The 18525-nt window shown below is 42.0% G+C and overlaps 1 protein-coding gene across 7 annotated transcripts in view; it reads left to right on the top strand.

The window, feature by feature from the left end:
• The window catches only part of Sdhaf3 (Succinate dehydrogenase assembly factor 3), a 41358-nt gene that overhangs the window by 11623 nt on the left and 11210 nt on the right, over positions 1-18525 (top strand). The window contains exons 1-2 of one of the 7 annotated variants that reach the window (XM_070091070.1): positions 8363-8649; positions 13589-13775. The exons of 2 other annotated variants lie outside the window; for them this stretch is intronic. In XM_070091070.1, coding sequence (XP_069947171.1) covers positions 13774-13775 — 2 coding nt within the window. In that variant the 5' untranslated portion in view covers positions 8363-8649; positions 13589-13773. 4 more of the 7 variants (XM_070091081.1, XM_070091074.1, XM_070091056.1 and 1 more) reach the window with 4 other exon arrangements.

Raw genomic sequence — 18525 nt, 5'->3', positions numbered from 1 at the left:
GGTAGGCTAGAGAAGCTTGTGAATTTAATTATTTACAGTGATTACAAGTAATCCAGAGTAGGAGACTTGTGTGTTAATTACTTACAGTGGATTTGCAAGGTAGCCACAGTTAGGCTAGTCTTGTACAATATTTACAACAGTTATAGTAGCTAGGACAGATTTAACCTAGTTATTATTTACAGAGATTTCTAAAGCTAGGTTAAATTAAGCTAGCACACTAGTTAGGTTAGGATTTACCTTATCCAACCATCCACGCTAGACAGAGTAAACTGGGCAGTTAGGCCAAGCTATTTACATACATTATTCATTTACTGTTTCACAAGTTGATTTGTTGAATTTATTTGTGTTAACCAAGTGATTTTAATTTGTATACTGCACTTTTTATTGTGTGATTTTCTTTGATTCATTTTAATGTGGGATTTGTGAATTGTACTTGAGACTAGGTTAAGTCCTATAATTATTTGCTGGCATTGTACAGGAAAATGCTAGGTTAAGCTTTCACACCGATACACATTTTGATTGGGATTTGAGAGCTAACAGTGTACATTTTTTATTCAGAGTAGAGTCAATATAATAAAGGGAATTGTTAAGCTTGTTGAGAAGTCTTGAGACTCGTTCATTCTCACCTAATACCGTTCGTGCTGTGGGGTGGGCTAATTGAAGTACAAATTAGTACCGTGATCTTAACTAAACCGCAACTATGGTAGGTGAAGATGTAGTACCAGCTGTCCCAGCGCTAAGTCAATTAAAGCGGTCTATGGGAGCCTATAAGGGATGCCTGAGCAAAACATGTGAGGAGTGCCGTATAGTCAGGCAAGATCAAGACGTAGACTGGGAGGAACTAGAGAGTTGCCTGAAACCTTTGGAGCAAAGACTGGAGGCCTTTGAGAGATCATTTATCCTTTATGAGACAGAGGCCTATACTACAGGTGAGTCTGAATATACAGTCGAAGTAGCACGGACGGACTATGACGAATGAAGGGCAGAGTGTAAAGCAGAGATGAGACTCTGCAGGCAGTTAATAAAGACTTTGAAGGCCGGTACAGCAGGGGGAGCAAATGTTTCAAGGAACACGAACAACAGCACGCCTGTTAATGTGTTGTCCAGATTGCCCCAGTTGAATTTACCAACGTTCGACGGAACCTTAACAGAGTACATTGCTTTCTGGGATCAGTTTAAAGCCCAGATAGATGACAGAGACGATTTGTCAGATGCCGTCAAATTACAATATTTACGTTCACAGCTCAAGGGTAAAGCCTTGGACTTGGTCCGGCATTACCAAACCACCGACACCAATTACCAACATGCCAAAGACCAATTAAAGGACACGTTTGGCAACACTGAGGAAATAAAGGTAGCTATACTTTATCGGTTGTTGGATCTAGAGGCTTGTCGCCATGACCGTCAGAGCCTAGGAAGTTCCGAATCGAAGTTATGAGTTTGACGAATAGTCTTAAAGATTTACATGATTGGGGTAAGTCGGAATGGTTCATCAGTCAGGTGATTCAGAGGAAACTGGCTGGCACTACAGTGCACGAGTTGCACTTAAAATATCGGACGAACTGGTTCACAATACAACAGATCATTGAGGGGTTGGGAGATCTCGTGTCTCACCTGAGCATAGGTCGGGGGGAGAAATTGCCGACCAAGGTGGAATCGATCAACCCCTCCAGATACTCGAGAGATAAAGCTAAACCACCTCCTACTAGGGTTGGCTCATATTATGCTCAGGACAAGTCCTCCACCCCCAGAGTCAAGGGAGAAGTCACTCAAGCGGCCAGTATGAGACGGTGCGTGTTTTGTGAAGAAGAACATGCTAGTTCAGGGTGTTCAAGCTTCACCACCTATAACCAAAGGGTTCAACGACTAAGGGAGTTGAGACTTTGTTTCAAGTGTTGTGGAGAACATTTTGCCAGGGACTGTAACGCCCAACTCAGGGAGTGTCGGGGCTGCTGGAAGGATAAGCACCACAGTGCACTGTGTCCTAATGACGCCAGATTAGCACAAGTTAAGGAGAGCAAACCGCGAGAAAGGGCGGAGAGCAAGAACAAGTCTGAAGTAGTGATGAGTGTGGCGAGTACGGCACCGAGAATTTGTTCTGGTGAGCAGTTTCAAGGTTCGGTGGCCTTGCCCACCATAATGGCGGTGGTTGTGAATGGGAAGAAGTCTGAAACGACCCGTTTGTTCTTCGACAGTGGGGCACAGAGATCCTTCATAGCGGAGAGTCTAGCAACTAGGTTGAAGCTGGAGACAGTTGGTAAAGTTGACATGAAGGTGAAAGGGTTTGGTGGGGAAGTCCCACGCTGGTCTTATCCAGTGGTCAATGTGACGGTCAGGCTAGCCGGGCATCGACGGGAAATTTCAGCCTTGATAGTGAAGAGGCTGCCTAATATCATTACCACTAAGGGACTGGCTGCAGCAGTCAAACGTTTGAGGGAGTTGGGTGTGAAGCTAGTGGAACCAGACATTGCTACCGACAACGTTAGTAATGTAGGAATCTTGGTAGGAGGGGATTACATAGACGAGTTCGTGTCTACGAGAAGGGTTATCAAGGAGGATGTTGGCCTGTACAGGACTCCAGCAAGGTACATCGTAGGAGGCAGAGTACCAGCTCACTTCCCTGCGACCCCGGGAAAGGAGGGCTCTGGTATTACAGCGACTGAGGCTGTACTGGTGATGTGGATTGGTGTGCACGAAGGTCTGTCAGAGACGCAAGTTGGCATATCCGACAGTGAGCCAGTCCATAAACTATGGGACCTGGATGTAGTAGGGATTAAAGGTGATCAGCCGCCCTCCAAACACGAAGAGATGTATCGAGATTACTTGAACCATGTGCAGTTCAGGGACGGACAGTACTGGGTGCGACTCCCATGGAAACCGGGACACCCAACGCTGCCCATTAATTTCAAGAAGGCACGGGGTCAGTTGAATTCATTGGTGAACAGCCTGACCAAGAAGGGTCTGGTGGGGAAATATGATGATATTATTAAGGAACAGCTGGCCCTTGGGTTCATTGAGAAAGTGCCCAGTGCCAGCCCTGGGGAAAACACCCATTATCTTCCACACATGGCAGTCACCAAGGAGTCAGTAACCACTCCCATCAGAGTAGTCTTCAACTGCAGCTCACAGGCGAGTCCCTGAGAGCTATCGTTGAATGATTGTCTGCTCACAGGGCCCTCCCTGACGCAGAAATTAGCAGATGTGTTGTTTAGATTCAGGACAGAACAGTACGCCTATGCGGCAGACATTAGCAAAGCCTTCCTACGTATTGGGTTGCAGCCATAAGACAGGGACTACACAAGGTTCTTGTGGTTGGCTAACAGGGAGGTGCCCAAGCAAGGGTATGATACCTACAGATTCAGGGCAGTGTTGTTTGGTGCCACTAGTTCACCATTCTTATTACAGGCCACCATAGACTACCACCTTGTGAACTGTAACAGCCCACTTAAAGAATTACTGAAGACCCTATTTTATGTAGACAACATGCAAGGTACCACCTCAGATGAAAGGCTGTTGATGGACATTTATCGAGAGTCTAATCAGGAGATGCTCTCGGCTAACATGCCACTAAGAGAATGGGTGACAAACAATCCAACGTTGCGGGGCACGGTGGAACGTGACTATGCTGGCTACTCAGTACCTGAGGTAACATCGGTGTTGGGATTGGAGTGGGAAATCAAGGAAGACAGACTTAGGCTAAAGAGAAAACCTGATGGGAAAGGGAAGCTGACCAGGAGGTCTTTGCTGAGCAAAGTGCAGACTGCCTTCAATCCTTTGGGTTTGTTGACACCCATCACCATTCGAGGGAGGATGCTAGTGCAACAGACCTGGGAGCTGAACCTAGGTTGGGACGACCCACTGCCAGAAAGAGTCTGCCAGGAGTGGGATCTGGTTAGCAAAGATCTAGCAAAATTGCATGAGTTCACATTCCCCAGGTCCATCGGGTGCACCGGGCGGGATTATGACTTGCACGTCTTCTGTGATGCCTCCTCCCGGGCCTATGGGGCAGTAGCGTATTTGGTGGCCGGGGACCAAGTCAATCTGGTCACCAGTTGTGCGCGGGTGACACCCCTGAAAGATTGCTCGATCCCAAAGCTAGAGCTCACGGCGATGTTGCTGGGAGCAAGACTGGGGAAGTACGTAGAGGAGGTGTTGAGTAATCTGAGGGTGACACACACCTATGTATGGACAGACTCGGAGGTGGCCTTACAGTGGGTCCAGAATGACAGGTCTAAGCTCCCCTATGTCAGGAATCGGGTAAAGGAGATACGGGAACTACAGTCAACGTCAACAATTCTCTACATGCCTACAGATCAAAACCCAGCCGACCTGATAAGCCGAGGGGTGACACACAAAAAGCTGAGTAAAAGTGAGATTTAGTTCAAAGGCCCAGACTGGTTACCGGGAAGGGATTGCTGGCCGGAGCAGAAATTCGGGGAGACAACCAGCAGCATAGTACACTTTGCGGGGGAACCCGACACTGAACTATTTGACCCCAGGCGCTACTCCTCTTGGAGGAAACTTATAGGAGTCACGGAAATGGTATTTTGATTTGTGAGGAAGCTGCATGACAAGGTATGCCAAGGTCGACAATTATCTCTCGTGGGTCCCAGAGAATATTGGATAAGGCAGTACCAAAGGTAGAGGTTTCCAGGAGTGCTGGAAGTACTGGCGCCCAGGGCATACTGGCCTCTTGGCCTGGTAGTGTTGACCCACCCAGACAAGGCTGGGCGGATGAGAATGGTGAAGGTGAGAATGAATAGTGTCGAGACTATAAGACCCATCAACAGGCTTTTACCTCTTGAGGTCCACATGGTGGGACTGGGACATGAGAAATTAGACCAGAGGCTGACCGAGCTGAGCGGCCGGACGACCCGTCGAATGGCGCTCAAGTCCAGGGCCCACTGGGAAGGCCTGCGGGAGGCAGACTTGATCTAGACTTAGCGCCTACCTTCGCCAGCGGGAGGATGTGGAAATTTATTTGGTCCCTAAAGTTCCACAGGACAGATCCGGCATGGCCGTGATGGAACGGCTGAGCTGGATGGCCCTTATACCCCACCCAAACATAAAAGCATTCTCTCGAGTTGGCAGGGATTGTTGGTAAGCTTATTTAATTTATAGATTTACTCTTCAGGGAAGGAGTAGGTAGTTTTACTGGTAGTACACTAATATTAGGTTTACTAAGGCAACTGTAGATAATAATAATGTAGACCTAAGACCTTAACATAGGTAGTAATAGGCCGATAATGTAGGCAAACACTAGGTTAAGTTAGCTAGGGAGAACTGGCAGCCCTAGCTTGAAGGATGAGGTGCGGGTCTGGAAGACATGAGCTCTCCCTTCTTAAGACAGACACCAACTGGACAAGACATGCCGTGATCAGCAGACGGCGCCCCCCACGTGTCTTCACATTTGAGACCTGGGGAAATCTGGTAGAGGCACCTCGATGTACCGTAGATGACCTCCTCCGTCAGGCCCATACAGTAAGACAAAACCTCCACTTTATCTCGTAGATTTCTGGCCAGTGGCTGGGGAGATTGTGAGTGAGTTTGATCTGTGGGCCGGTGTGCAACAGGCAGTGCATGCCCAGTAAGTACCAGTGTCTCAAGGCAGTCTGGAAGCTAGTGTCCGTGGCTGCATAGTTATACTAGGGGATACATACCCTCTTGGATATGGGAATTTCTGAGGTGCAGGCAGGACACTAATAACGATTGAATATTGCAGGAATTAAGGCTCCCGGTTGCACGTGGTTTCTGAGGGAAAGTCCAAAGGGGCTAAGGCTAAGCTTAGGGAAGTTGAAGATCAGGATATATGCTGCAACACCAAGTAAGTTAGTCCTTTATACGTGCCTGCGGGCGAGTTTTCTTGCAACATCAATCATTTGTGAAAATCTGTCCTATAAAGTCACTTGTGAGGCTGAGGTACCCACCTCAGAGCTCGGTGTCAACAGAGTTTGCCAGGGTAGGTGACTCACTTGGAGGCAGTCCACACAAATTTTCACAATTACCGTTGTAACTAGTTCAGCTATCATAACTTTGGAGTCCAGTCCCTGGACCCATTATGTGCTTTTGTAATCTTTTGACTACCGCCCACGGGATGGATATGGGGTGCATAATAAACATATTAAACTAAACTAACTCAGCAGTGGTGAGGTAGATGGTGGTGGGGACACACGGCTCAGGATCGTCGCCTTTATATCCAACAACATCAGGTCAAAGTGACTCCTGGCCAGCTTTCATCTGGTGTGGACGTCCGTCTCTCTCTCTCTCGCCTAAATATCAATGGCAAATTTCCTCCGCTTTCTCTGGGACACATCTCCTCACCTATTTTGCCCGCCGGGCACATTGCATGAGGGGGTACCTATCATCGGCTAACTTTTAGCCGCTATGAGAATAATTCTTTAACGGTTTTGGTGGAAAGCCGGTTACTAAACTCAGGTGAGGTGTTGGCGTTGCAATTATCAGGGTCTTGGCAAGGGGGTTCATCTGATCTAATGAGGAATTTTTAATTCCTGTTTATTTATTTATTTTATTTATTTTATGTCTTTGCAAACAGTACATTGAGATTTTATATTTACGATGGTGGGTTGCAATGCAAAGACAGCATATATTATGCCTAGGCATTATGGGCCAACTTAACATTATTGGCTTACTGACTACTTAACACTAAGGATTTTATCATAGTTGTACAGTAGGACAGTAATTATTTCATAGTTGAACAGTAGATTATTAATTATAAGTGAATTAAATTTGAATAAGAAAAAGGATATATTCTTATAGTCTAAAATGCTTTTTGTGGAAAACAATAGTTCAATTATATTCCTGTCAACAATGGTTAAAAGGTTGAAAGTGATTGTTGAAGTTATAATGTGGGAGTACATAGGTGAGTAAGCAACAAACTAAAAAACAAGACAGGAGATTTAAATACCTTACCACCCATTATATACAAAAAAGTGTCACAGGTGCTATCACCAATCATTGCAACACTCTTTAACAAATCCATTGAATCCTCTACCTTTCCTACAGTTCTCAAATAGCAAGGGTCATCCCGATCCATAAAGGAGGAGCCCACACAGGCTTGAATAACTATAGGCCAATATCCAACTTACACCCTCTCTCTAAAATCTTTGAACAATTAATCCATAAGCGTATCTATTCCTACCTCATCTCCCACAACATACTCAACCCCTGTCAATTTGAGTTCAGGCCTAATAAAAATACTAATGATGCTATTATCCACATGCTAGAACATATTTATACAGCAATATAGAAAAAAGAAGTCCCACTGGGGATCTTCATTGACTTACGTAAAGCTTTCGATACGGTTGACCACGACTTGCTCCACATAAAATTGTCGCACTGTGGTATAAGAGGGCACTCCTTCAACTACCTTAAGTCTTACCTCAGCAACAGAAGCCAATATGTGTACACAAATGGGGCAAACTCTTCCGCACAGCCAATTACAGTTGGTGTCTCACAGGGAAGTGTTCTAGGCCCTCTTCTCTTTCTCATATACATAAATGACCTACCAAATGCATCGCAACTACTCAAACCCACACTATTTGCAGATGACATACGTCTACTCTCACCCGAGCCCAGTCATGCTAGCCAATACTGTAAATACCGAATTACAGAAAATATCAACCTGGATGAGGACCAACAAACTTACTCTAAACATTGACAAAACCTACTTCATTCAGTTTGGTAACAGATCTGCAGATGTGCCTCTTAACATAATGATAAAGGGATCACCTATCACAAAACTCACAGAGGAAAAAATCCTAGGAATCCACCTTGAAAATAGACTCAAATTTCAAACACATATACAACAAATTTCCCAAAAATTTCCAAGACCGTAGGCATACCATCGAAGATACGGTACTATGTTCCACAGTCAGCCCTCCTGGCCCTATATCACTCATTTATTTACCCCTATCTCACCTACGGGATTTGTGCATGGGGCTCAGCAACAATAAACCATCTCAGACCACTAATCACCCAACAAAAGGCTGCAGTCAGAATGATAACAAATTCCCACTACAGACAGCACACTCCACCAATATTCGAAACTCTAAACCTACTCACCATACAAAACATCCATACTTATTACTGCACCTACTACATACATAGAACACTTAACACTGATATTAACCCTCCCCTCAAACATCTCCTTACCAACCTCAACAGAACACACGACCATAACACAAGACACAGATCACTCTTTGATGTTCCTCGTGTCCATCTCACACTGTGCAAAAACTCAATGCACATAAAAGCCCTAAAATCTGGAATTCATTACCTGTGAATATAAAAGAAACACTGTCTGTTTATAAATTCAAGTCTCTTCTCAAAAATAACTTACTCACCCACAACTAAATAAATACTGAATAATTGTATCTCATAAATTGTATCTCATATATGTATCTCATTATTGTATTTCTTAAATGTCTAGGATGATTAAGTGGGTTTCTATTTACAAGAAGGACTCCTGTTCCTTTTTCTTTAATCGCCAAGCTTTGGGTAACAAATCTTACTTACTTTACTTACTTACCTACTTACTTAATTTACTTTACTTAAATCGGGAAGTCAGGCTGGATATTACATAAGCCGCTAGTGGCCCTTATAAACCCAACAAACAAACAAAAACAACAGGTCAGAGGCATTACAAAAATTCCAGAATCACGTTTATAGACCAATGTATATGTATATATATACACAATCTAATAAACAAAAGTCAATCAAAAAGAATATTATATAAAATTTTTAGTGCAAATTGTATATTTGTGAAGGTTTACTTCAGGAGGAACACTGTAGCTTGCGTTACTTTATGTAATTAAATATATAAGAGCCTACTAGGAGGGCCTTGATCCAAGGAATTAGAGCCACCCTTTCCTCTTGGATCAATCATGCTTGCTGCCTCTCTCAGATGGGTATAGCACTCCTCCCGTATGTAATAATTGTAATGTTATTTTCCTTCTTACCTGACTTAATTAAGTGCTCTTTAATTCATAATTTTGCCCTTTTCCGTTTAAGTGATATATATAGCTGTCTCATCTTTATTACGCTGTTTGTCTGGTATGCATCGCAGAAAATAAATGATTATATTGTTGGTCTTGATTTATGCTATTACTGGCCTTATTGTTATTAGATAAATTATTTCTGTCATTTATTGAAGAATGTATTTGATGTATAAATTTATACAATGGGTATTGCAGTTTTTTCACTTTGATTGATGCAGCAATGATTTTGCTTCCTAATCCCTTCAAAATTTCAGGCCACATAGTACTCATGACACAAGTTGTTAGCAGTTATGTACTTACGATTTAGCTTAGTTTCGACTGTATCATTCTATCGGCTGTTTTTGGAATTTCAAGTTTTTTCAATGCTTGCTGACCGAAATGTTCTCTTGTATCAATGTTTATGATAATACGTAAGTCTTGCCTAATTTTTTAGTCACTTGACTTTTTTGGGACTATCTTCGATAACTTACACTATGTATGATAATTTTACTTATGTGTACCTGTGCATAAATAAACTTTGATAGCTTGCAGTCCAATTTTCAGATTTTGTGTTAGAGCAGTATGACATGATGAGCAAATCTATGTGGCATTAATAAGAACCAATGTTTGCCATCTAAGCCTTAGATGATAAACATTGTCTGCCTGTAAATGGTTTTGTACCCAACGTTGACATTTTGCATTGTGTTATTACAAATCCTTTCACCCTACAAGCAGGAATCAAGAATACTCCCAAGTAATTCACTGTGGTTACCTTTGAGACAGGCTCCTCATTACATACTGCAGCAAAACTATTTATTACTCTTAGTTTTCTTTTTTGTTCCAGGCACTGTTGCTCGAGTTTTCTTCGTGCAGAGACACTGGACTTGACACTGAAGGGAAACTGTTTACAGTATTCTGATAGTTTACATTTGGCATTGCTTAAAAATAATAATGGGAAAATAGATGTTCTTATTTTCAAATTTGATAAATGATTTGACATACACATACAGTACTGTATACTATATATATATGTTCGCTGTTTAGTTACTCAGGCTGTGCAAAATATTTTTAAGCATAATATTATTCAATAATTTTATTTATATAAGCTTAAATGTGCAAGTAATTAAGGCTGTGTCAAAATGGATAGCAGAGAATATAAAAATAAATTAGACACAATCATTTGATTTGATCACAAAACAACATTAATATGCATTGCTGTAGAAGTCATTAATGCTTTTGAAGGTATTAAAAACAGAGTCACAACTTCAGATTGGTGGCAAAGTTACTGTACTTAAAATTACTTATGTAGCAAAGAAAGATTTTTCACAAATGAGAATTAATGTAAACTTTTCTTCATGAGATCACTAGGCTAAGTAAAAACTTTCCAATTAAATTAAAAAATGCAGTGCAGAGATTAGATTTTAGATTTTGCCACCGAAGTGGCTAGTTTATTGTGCACCCCATATCCATCCTGTGGACGGTAGCGCGAGAGCATGTGGATACACAAAAGGCCTAGGAACTAGGCCCCAAAGGGTTAACAGGAATACATATGGATTTATATCTACATATAAGTTTTGGAGTGAGATTAACAAGTTAAGAAAGCCTAGAGAACAAATGGATTTGTCAGTTAAAAATAGGAGAGGAGAGTTATTAAATGGAGAGTTAGAGGTATTGGGAAGATGGAGGGAATATTTTGAGGAATTGTTAAATGTTGATGAAGATAGGGAAGCTGTGATTTCGTGTATAGGGCAAGGAGGAATAACATCTTGTAGGAGTGAGGAAGAGCCAGTTGTGAGTGTGGGGGAAGTTCGTGAGGCAGTAGGTAAAATGAAAGGGGGTAAGGCAGCCGGGATTGATGGGATAAAGATAGAAATGTTAAAAGCAGGTGGGGATATAGTTTTGGAGTGGTTGGTGCAATTATTTAATAAATGTATGGAAGAGGGTAAGGTACCTAGGGATTGGCAGAGAACATGCATAGTTCCTTTGTATAAAGGCAAAGGGGATAAAAGAGAGTGCAAAAATTATAGGGGGATAAGTCTGTTGAGTGTACCTGGTAAGGTGTATGGTAGAGTTATAATTGAAAGAATTAAGAGTAAGACGGAGAATAGGATAGCAGATGAACAAGGAGGCTTTAGGAAAGGTAGGGGGTGTGTGGACCAGGTGTTTACAGTGAAACATATAAGTGAACAGTATTTAGATAAGGCTAAAGAGGTCTTTGTGGCATTTATGGATTTGGAAAAGGCATATGACAGGGTGGATAGGGGGGCAATGTGGCAGATGTTGCAAGTGTATGGTGTAGGAGGTAGGTTACTGAAAGCAGTGAAGAGTTTTTACGAGGATAGTGAGGCTCAAGTTAGAGTATGTAGGAAAGAGGGAAATTTTTTCCCAGTAAAGGTAGGCCTTAGACAAGGATGTGTGATGTCACCGTGGTTGTTTAATATATTTATAGATGGGGTTGTAAGAGAAGTAAATGCGAGGGTCTTGGCAAGAGGCGTGGAGTTAAAAGATAAAGAATCACACACAAAATGGGAGTTGTCACAGCTGCTCTTTGCTGATGACACTGTGCTCTTGGGAGATTCTGAAGAGAAGTTGCAGAGATTGGTGGATGAATTTGGTAGGGTGTGTAAAAGAAGAAAATTAAAGGTGAATACAGGAAAGAGTAAGGTTATGAGGATAACAAAAAGATTAGGTGATGAAAGATTGAATATCAGATTGGAGGGAGAGAGTATGGAGGAGGTGAACGTATTCAGATATTTGGGAGTGGACGTGTCAGCGGATGGGTCTATGAAAGATGAGGTGAATCATAGAATTGATGAGGGAAAAAGAGTGAGTGGTGCACTTAGGAGTCTGTGGAGACAAAGAACTTTGTCCTTGGAGGCAAAGAGGGGAATGTATGAGAGTATAGTTTTACCAACGCTCTTATATGGGTGTGAAGCGTGGGTGATGAATGTTGCAGCGAGGAGAAGGCTGGAGGCAGTGGAGATGTCATGTCTGAGGGCAATGTGTGGTGTGAATATAATGCAGAGAATTCGTAGTTTGGAAGTTAGGAGGAGGTGCGGGATTACCAAAACTGTTGTCCAGAGGGCTGAGGAAGGGTTGTTGAGGTGGTTCGGACATGTAGAGAGAATGGAGCGAAACAGAATGACTTCAAGAGTGTATCAGTCTGTAGTGGAAGGAAGGCGGGGTAGGGGTCGGCCTAGGAAGGGTTGGAGGGAGGGGGTAAAGGAGGTTTTGTGTGCGAGGGGCTTGGACTTCCAGCGGGCATGCGTGAGCGTGTTTGATAGGAGTGAATGGAGACAAATGGTTTTTAATACTTGACGTGCTGTTGGAGTGTGAGCAAAGTAACATTTATGAAGGGATTCAGGGAAACCGGCAGGCCGGACTTGAGTCCTGGAGATGGGAAGTACAGTGCCTGCACTCTGAAGGAGGGGTGTTAATGTTGCAGTTTAAAAACTGTAGCGTAAAGCACCCTTCTGGCAAGACAGTGATGGAGTGAATGATGGTGAAAGTTTTTCTTTTTCGGGCCACCCTGCCTTGGTGGGAATCGGCCAGTGTGATAATAAAAATATCTATAGTTCACTTATCTGTTACAAGCAAATTTAGGAAATATGCTTAGTATATCTGGTTTATCTGGAGAGTTTATCTGGAGAGAGTTCCGGGGGTCAACACCCCCGTGGCCCGGTCTGTGACCAGGCCTCCTTAGGTCAGTGTCCCAGGATGCGACCCACACCAGTCGACTAACACCCAGGTACCCATTTTACTGATAGGGAACATAGACAACAGGTGGAAAGAAACACGTCCAATGTTTCTACTCTGGCTGGGAATCGAACCCAGGCCCTCACCGTGTGAAGCGAGAGCGTTAACCACCATAATAATAATGACATGTCACATAGGTTATTATACTGTCTGTCTCTGTATTCCTCAATAAGTGGACAATTAAGCACATAGTGTTCAAGAGAGTGACCATATGCCTGATCACATAATTTACATTTAGTTTGATCATCATCTGTGTGTCTCCCAAACTGCCAGAAGTACTTGTAACCAAGCCTAAGCCTGGCCACTACAACATCAGTCAGTCTGTTCACATTGCAAGTTGCTCCATAAACATACTTATCTACGTTCATGTTATCATAGTGGGTTATAGATCTACTCAGGTTTCTAACTGCATTCCTATAACAATCATCTTCATTATTTACTTCTCTCCTAATATTATTCCTAATGCTAGACACAGTTATACCAAAGTTATATTCTACGTTCTCCTTCTGGATACTCTTCTTGGCTAACATATCAACTTTATCATGAAGGAGTAATCCAATGTGTGATGGGATCCATAGCAATTGTATATTAATTCCTTTGTCCCTAATTTTTGAGTATCTATACCTGGCTTCCCCAATGAGCATGTTGTTGGAGTCATTATATGAGCCAAGAGCCTTCAATGATGACATAGAATCAGTAATGATGATAGAGTCAAGCTCAGTGTCATAGGTTAGCTTTAGCACCATTAGGATTGCAAACAATTCAGTTTGCAGTGTAGACGCCCAGTTGTTAATTCTTATGCCTAACTCAACAAATTTATTATCGTTCTTAACTAGGGAGGTGGCAACAAGAGCAGATGCAGCCCTGCCAGAAGACTCCTGTTTAGATCCATCAGTGTATATAACTTGTGATAACTTATTACTACTAGTGCAGAGAAGTACAGTAAGACCCCTGTATCTGTGGGGATACATTCCAAGGACTTGCCATAGATACCGAAACTGCTGATAGTAGCAGACCCTATATGTAAGTCCTGTACATACCTATTATAAATTTTAATTGATAAATTATGCACAATAAGTGGAAAATTATCACTGTTTCACTGATGGGAAGCACTTTATGGCTTCTCTTAGGCTCTGAAGAACTGCTAGCTTCTCTACTTTTGTGCTTTGGTCCATTATTATGCAAAATTAAGAGGTATTTTTGGGCCACAGTAAACCATGGAAAACTGAAACTGCAGATACCAAATCAGTGGATGTGGGGGCTCTATTGTATTTACCATGACAGCTCCTTGATTCTGATTACCTTCCACATCCCCCTCTCCCACAGGCACTGTATAATCCTACTGATGATGATGGTGATAATAATAATAATATTAATAATAATTTACCATGACAATGTTTTGCTCTGTGTAGAGCTTTAGCAAGCCAATAATTTAATAAAGCTCTACATGGAGGAAAATATCACAATAAAAGTTTGCTTTACAACTGTCTTTTCTTTGTTGCTGTGCATAATATCCCTTTGTATCTAACTTTAATGCTGCAGGTAAACAAACCAATTAACCTATTTTTTTTCCCAATATTTAAACTCACACAATACTTGCTATTAGTAATATACTCCCTAGCAGAATTTCCTAGATTTGTTGCATACTCATTATTGTACAGTAGGGCCACACTTATATGGCGGGTTAGCTTCCAGGCTATCGCCGGAAAGCAGACATCGCCGGAAAGCAGAATGCCATTTTTACCATTTATAAATGCATATAAATGCCAGACAACAAGTTTACACTAAATTATATTACATTAGTAATAGAACTAGGCATTAAAAACACACAAAGTAAAATACAGTCACAGTAAATTCATTACTTATCTTAATGTATTTGTAATCTTAATTTAGGGAGAGAGGTGAGTAGTACTTATTTGTAGGAAGTCAGGTGCAGGTAGCTCAGGTGTAGGTAGCACTGGCTCCCCGTCTCATACTTAATATACGATATTTAAAACATCCCAGAGAGGTAAATTATACTTACAGTACCCTCATTATTTACCTTAAAATATGTGTAGTCTTAATATAGGAAGAGAGGTGAGTAGTATTTATTTGTAGAAAGTCAGTGTAGGTAGCCGGTAGTTGTAGCCGGCAGGTGTAGTCCACCTGGGCTACACCTACCGGCTACCTACACTGTGTCCCAGAGCCATATTATTAACATCGACATGCCTTGTTCACTGAATTTAATTATTTCTAACAACTACCTTTAGATGCCATCATAAACGAAGGTAGAAGTAATGAATAATTCATGCCGAAAATTGTAAAGAAAAGCGGAGTGAGGGAGTGGCTGCGCCAAACGCAGATTCATACACGTTTTCTCTGATGGCTGAACAGAGAAAACGTAATGTTTTCCCTCCACCCAGCTACCACACAGCTCCACAAGTATTATTATCAGAGCACACATAAAATGTGCAATAAATGCCAAACATCAAGTTTACACTAACTTATATTAAGTTAGCAATAGAAATAGGCATTAAAAACACAATAAAAGGTAAGTTACACACAGAGTACACTTATTACTTACCTTAAAATATTAATATTAATGTGTGAGAGGTGAGTGGCAGGGTGTTTATTGAATAAAATCAGAATGGCACACCATCATCCTCTAACTTGGTACTTAAAGCAAGAGGCTTACGACTTCTCTTTTTATTACAGCTAACCTTAGACGCCATCGTCATTGAGAGCCAACTAGTTAGCGAAAGAGTAAATGAGAGAGAGAACGAGATACAGAGTTGAGACAATGTAAGAACACAAACTGAACAGGTAGTGGACGATCACTTGGTCAGGCGAAATAATTATTATTATCACACCGGCCGATTCCCACCAAGGCAGGGTGGCCCGAAAAAGAAAAACTTTCACCATCATTCACTCCATCACTGTCTTGCCAGAAAGGTGCTTTACAGTACAGTTTTTAAACTGCAACATTAACACCCCTTCTTCAGAGTGCAGGCACTGTACTTCCCATCTCCAGGACTCAAGTCCGGCCTGCCGGTTTCCCTGAACCCCTTCATAAATGTTACTTTGCTCACACTCCAACAGCACGTCAAGTATTAAAAACCATTTGTCTCCATTCACTCCTACCAAACACACTCACGCATGCCTGCTGGAAGTCCAAGCCCCTCGCACACAAAACCTCCTTTACCCCCTCCCTCCAACCTTTCCTAGGCCGACCCCTACCCCGCCTTCCTTCCACTACAGACTGATACACTCTTGAAGTTATTCTGTTTCGCTCCATTCTCTCCACATGTCCGAACCACCTCAACAACCCTTCCTCAGCCCTCTGGACAACAGTTTTGGTAATCCCGCACCTCCTCCTAACTTCCAAACTATGAATTCTCTGCATTACATTCACACCACACATTGCTCTCAGACATGACATCTCCACTGCCTCCAGCCTTCTCCTCGCTGCAACATTCATCACCCATGCTTCACACCCATATAAGAGCGTTGGTAAAACTATACTCTCATACATTCCCCTCTTTGCCTCCAACGACAAAGTTCTTTGTCTCCACAGACTCCTAAGTGCACCACTCACCCTTTTCCCCTCATCAATTCTATGATTCACCTCATCTTTCATAGACCCATCCGCTGAGACGTCCACTCCCAAATATCTGAATACATTCACCTCCTCCATACTCTCTCCCTCCAATATGATATCCAATCTTTCATCACCTAATCTTTTTGTTATCCTCATAACCTTACTCTTTCCTGTATTCACTTTCAATTTTCTTCTTTTGCACACCCTACCAAATTCATCCACCAATCTTTGCAACTTCTCTTCAGAATCTCCCAAGAGCACAGTGTCATCAGCAAAGAGCAACTGTGACAACTCCCACTTTATGTGTGATTCTTTATCTTTTAACTCCATGCCTCTTGCCAAGACCCTCGCATTTACTTCTCTTACAACCCCATCTATAAATATATTAAACAACCACGGTGACATCACACATCCTTGTCTAAGGCCTACTTTTACTGGGAAATAATTTCCCTCTTTCCTACATACTCTAACTTGAGCCTCACTATCCTCGTAAAAACTCTTCACTGCTTTCAGTAACCTACCTCCTACACCATACACCTGCAACATCTGCCACACTGCCCCCCTATCCACCATCATACACCTTTTCCAAATCCATAAATGCCACAAAGACCTCTTTAGCCTTATCTAAATACTGTTCACTTATATGTTTCACTGTAAACACCTGGTCCACACACCCCCTACCTTTCCTAAAGCCTCCTTGTTCATCTGCTATCCTATTCTTCGTCTTACTCTTAATTCTTTCAATAATAACTCTACCATACACTTTGCCAGGTATACTCAACAGACTTATCCCCCTATAATTTTTGCACTCTCTTTTATCCCCTTTGCCTTTATACAAAGGAACTATGCATGCTCTCTGCCAATCCCTAGGTACCTTACCCTCTTCCATACATTTATTAAATAATTGCACCAACCACTCCAAAACTATATCCCCACCTGCTTTTAACATTTCTATCTTTATCCCATCAATCCCGGCTGCTTTACCCCCTTTCATTTTACCTACTGCCTCACGAACTTCCCCCACACTCACAACTGGCTCTTCCTCACTCCTACAAGATGTTGTCCCTCCTTGCCCTATACACGAAATCACAGCTTCCCTATCTTCATCAACATTTAACAATTCCTCAAAATATTCCCTCCATCTTCCCAATACCTCTAACTCTCCATTTAATAACTCTCCTCTCCTATTTTTAACTGACAAATCCATTTGTTCTCTAGGCATTCTTAACTTGTTAATCTCACTCTAAAACTTTTTCTTATTTTCAACAAAATTTGTTGATAACATCTCACCCACTCCCTCATTTGCTCTCTTTTTACATTGCTTCACCACTCTCTTAACCTCTCTCTTTTTCTCCATATACTCTTCCCTCCTTGCATCACTTCTACTTTGTAAAAACTTCTCATATGCTAACTTTTTCTCCCTTACTACTCTCTTCACATCATCATTCCACCAATCGCTCCTCTTCCCTCCCGCACTCACTTTCCTGTAACCACAAACTTCTGCTGAACACTCTAACACTACATTTTTAAACCTACCCCATACCTCTTCGACCCCATTGCCTATGCTCTCATTAGCCCATCTATCCTCCAATAGCTGTTTATATCTTACCCTAACTGCCTCCTCTTTTAGTTTATAAACCTTCACCTCTCTCTTCCCTGATGCTTCTATTCTCCTTGTATCCCATCTACCTTTTACTCTCAGTGTAGCTACAACTAGAAAGTGATCTGATATATCTATGGCCCCTCTATAAACATGTACATCCTGAAGTCTACTCAAGAGTCTTTTACTGCTACCCCTTCCTTTGCTCTAACTCTCTCAGATACTCCAGATTTAATCCCATTTATTTCCCCCCACTGAAACTCTCCTACCCCCTTCAGCTTTGTTTCGCTTAGGGCCAGGACATCCAACTTCTTTTCATTCATAACATCAGCAATCATCTGTTTCTTGTCATCCGCACTACATCCACGCACATTTAAGCAACCCAGTTTTATAAAGTTTTTCTTCTTCTCTTTTTTAGTAATTGTATACAGGAGAAGGGGTTACTAGCCCATTGCTCCCGGCATTTTAGTCGCCTCATACGACACGCATGGCTTACGGAGGAAAGATTCTTTTCCACTTCCCCATGGACAATAGAAGAAATAAAAAAGAACAAGAGCTATTTAGAAAAAGGAGAAAAACCTAGATGTATGTATATA

The sequence above is a fragment of the Cherax quadricarinatus genome, chromosome 3, assembly GCF_038502225.1.
Source record: "Cherax quadricarinatus isolate ZL_2023a chromosome 3, ASM3850222v1, whole genome shotgun sequence".
In the NCBI taxonomy this organism is placed as follows: Eukaryota; Metazoa; Arthropoda; class Malacostraca; order Decapoda; family Parastacidae; genus Cherax; species Cherax quadricarinatus.
Note: the sequence above shows the minus strand (reverse complement) of the source record. Positions and strands in the feature narration are given on the sequence as shown.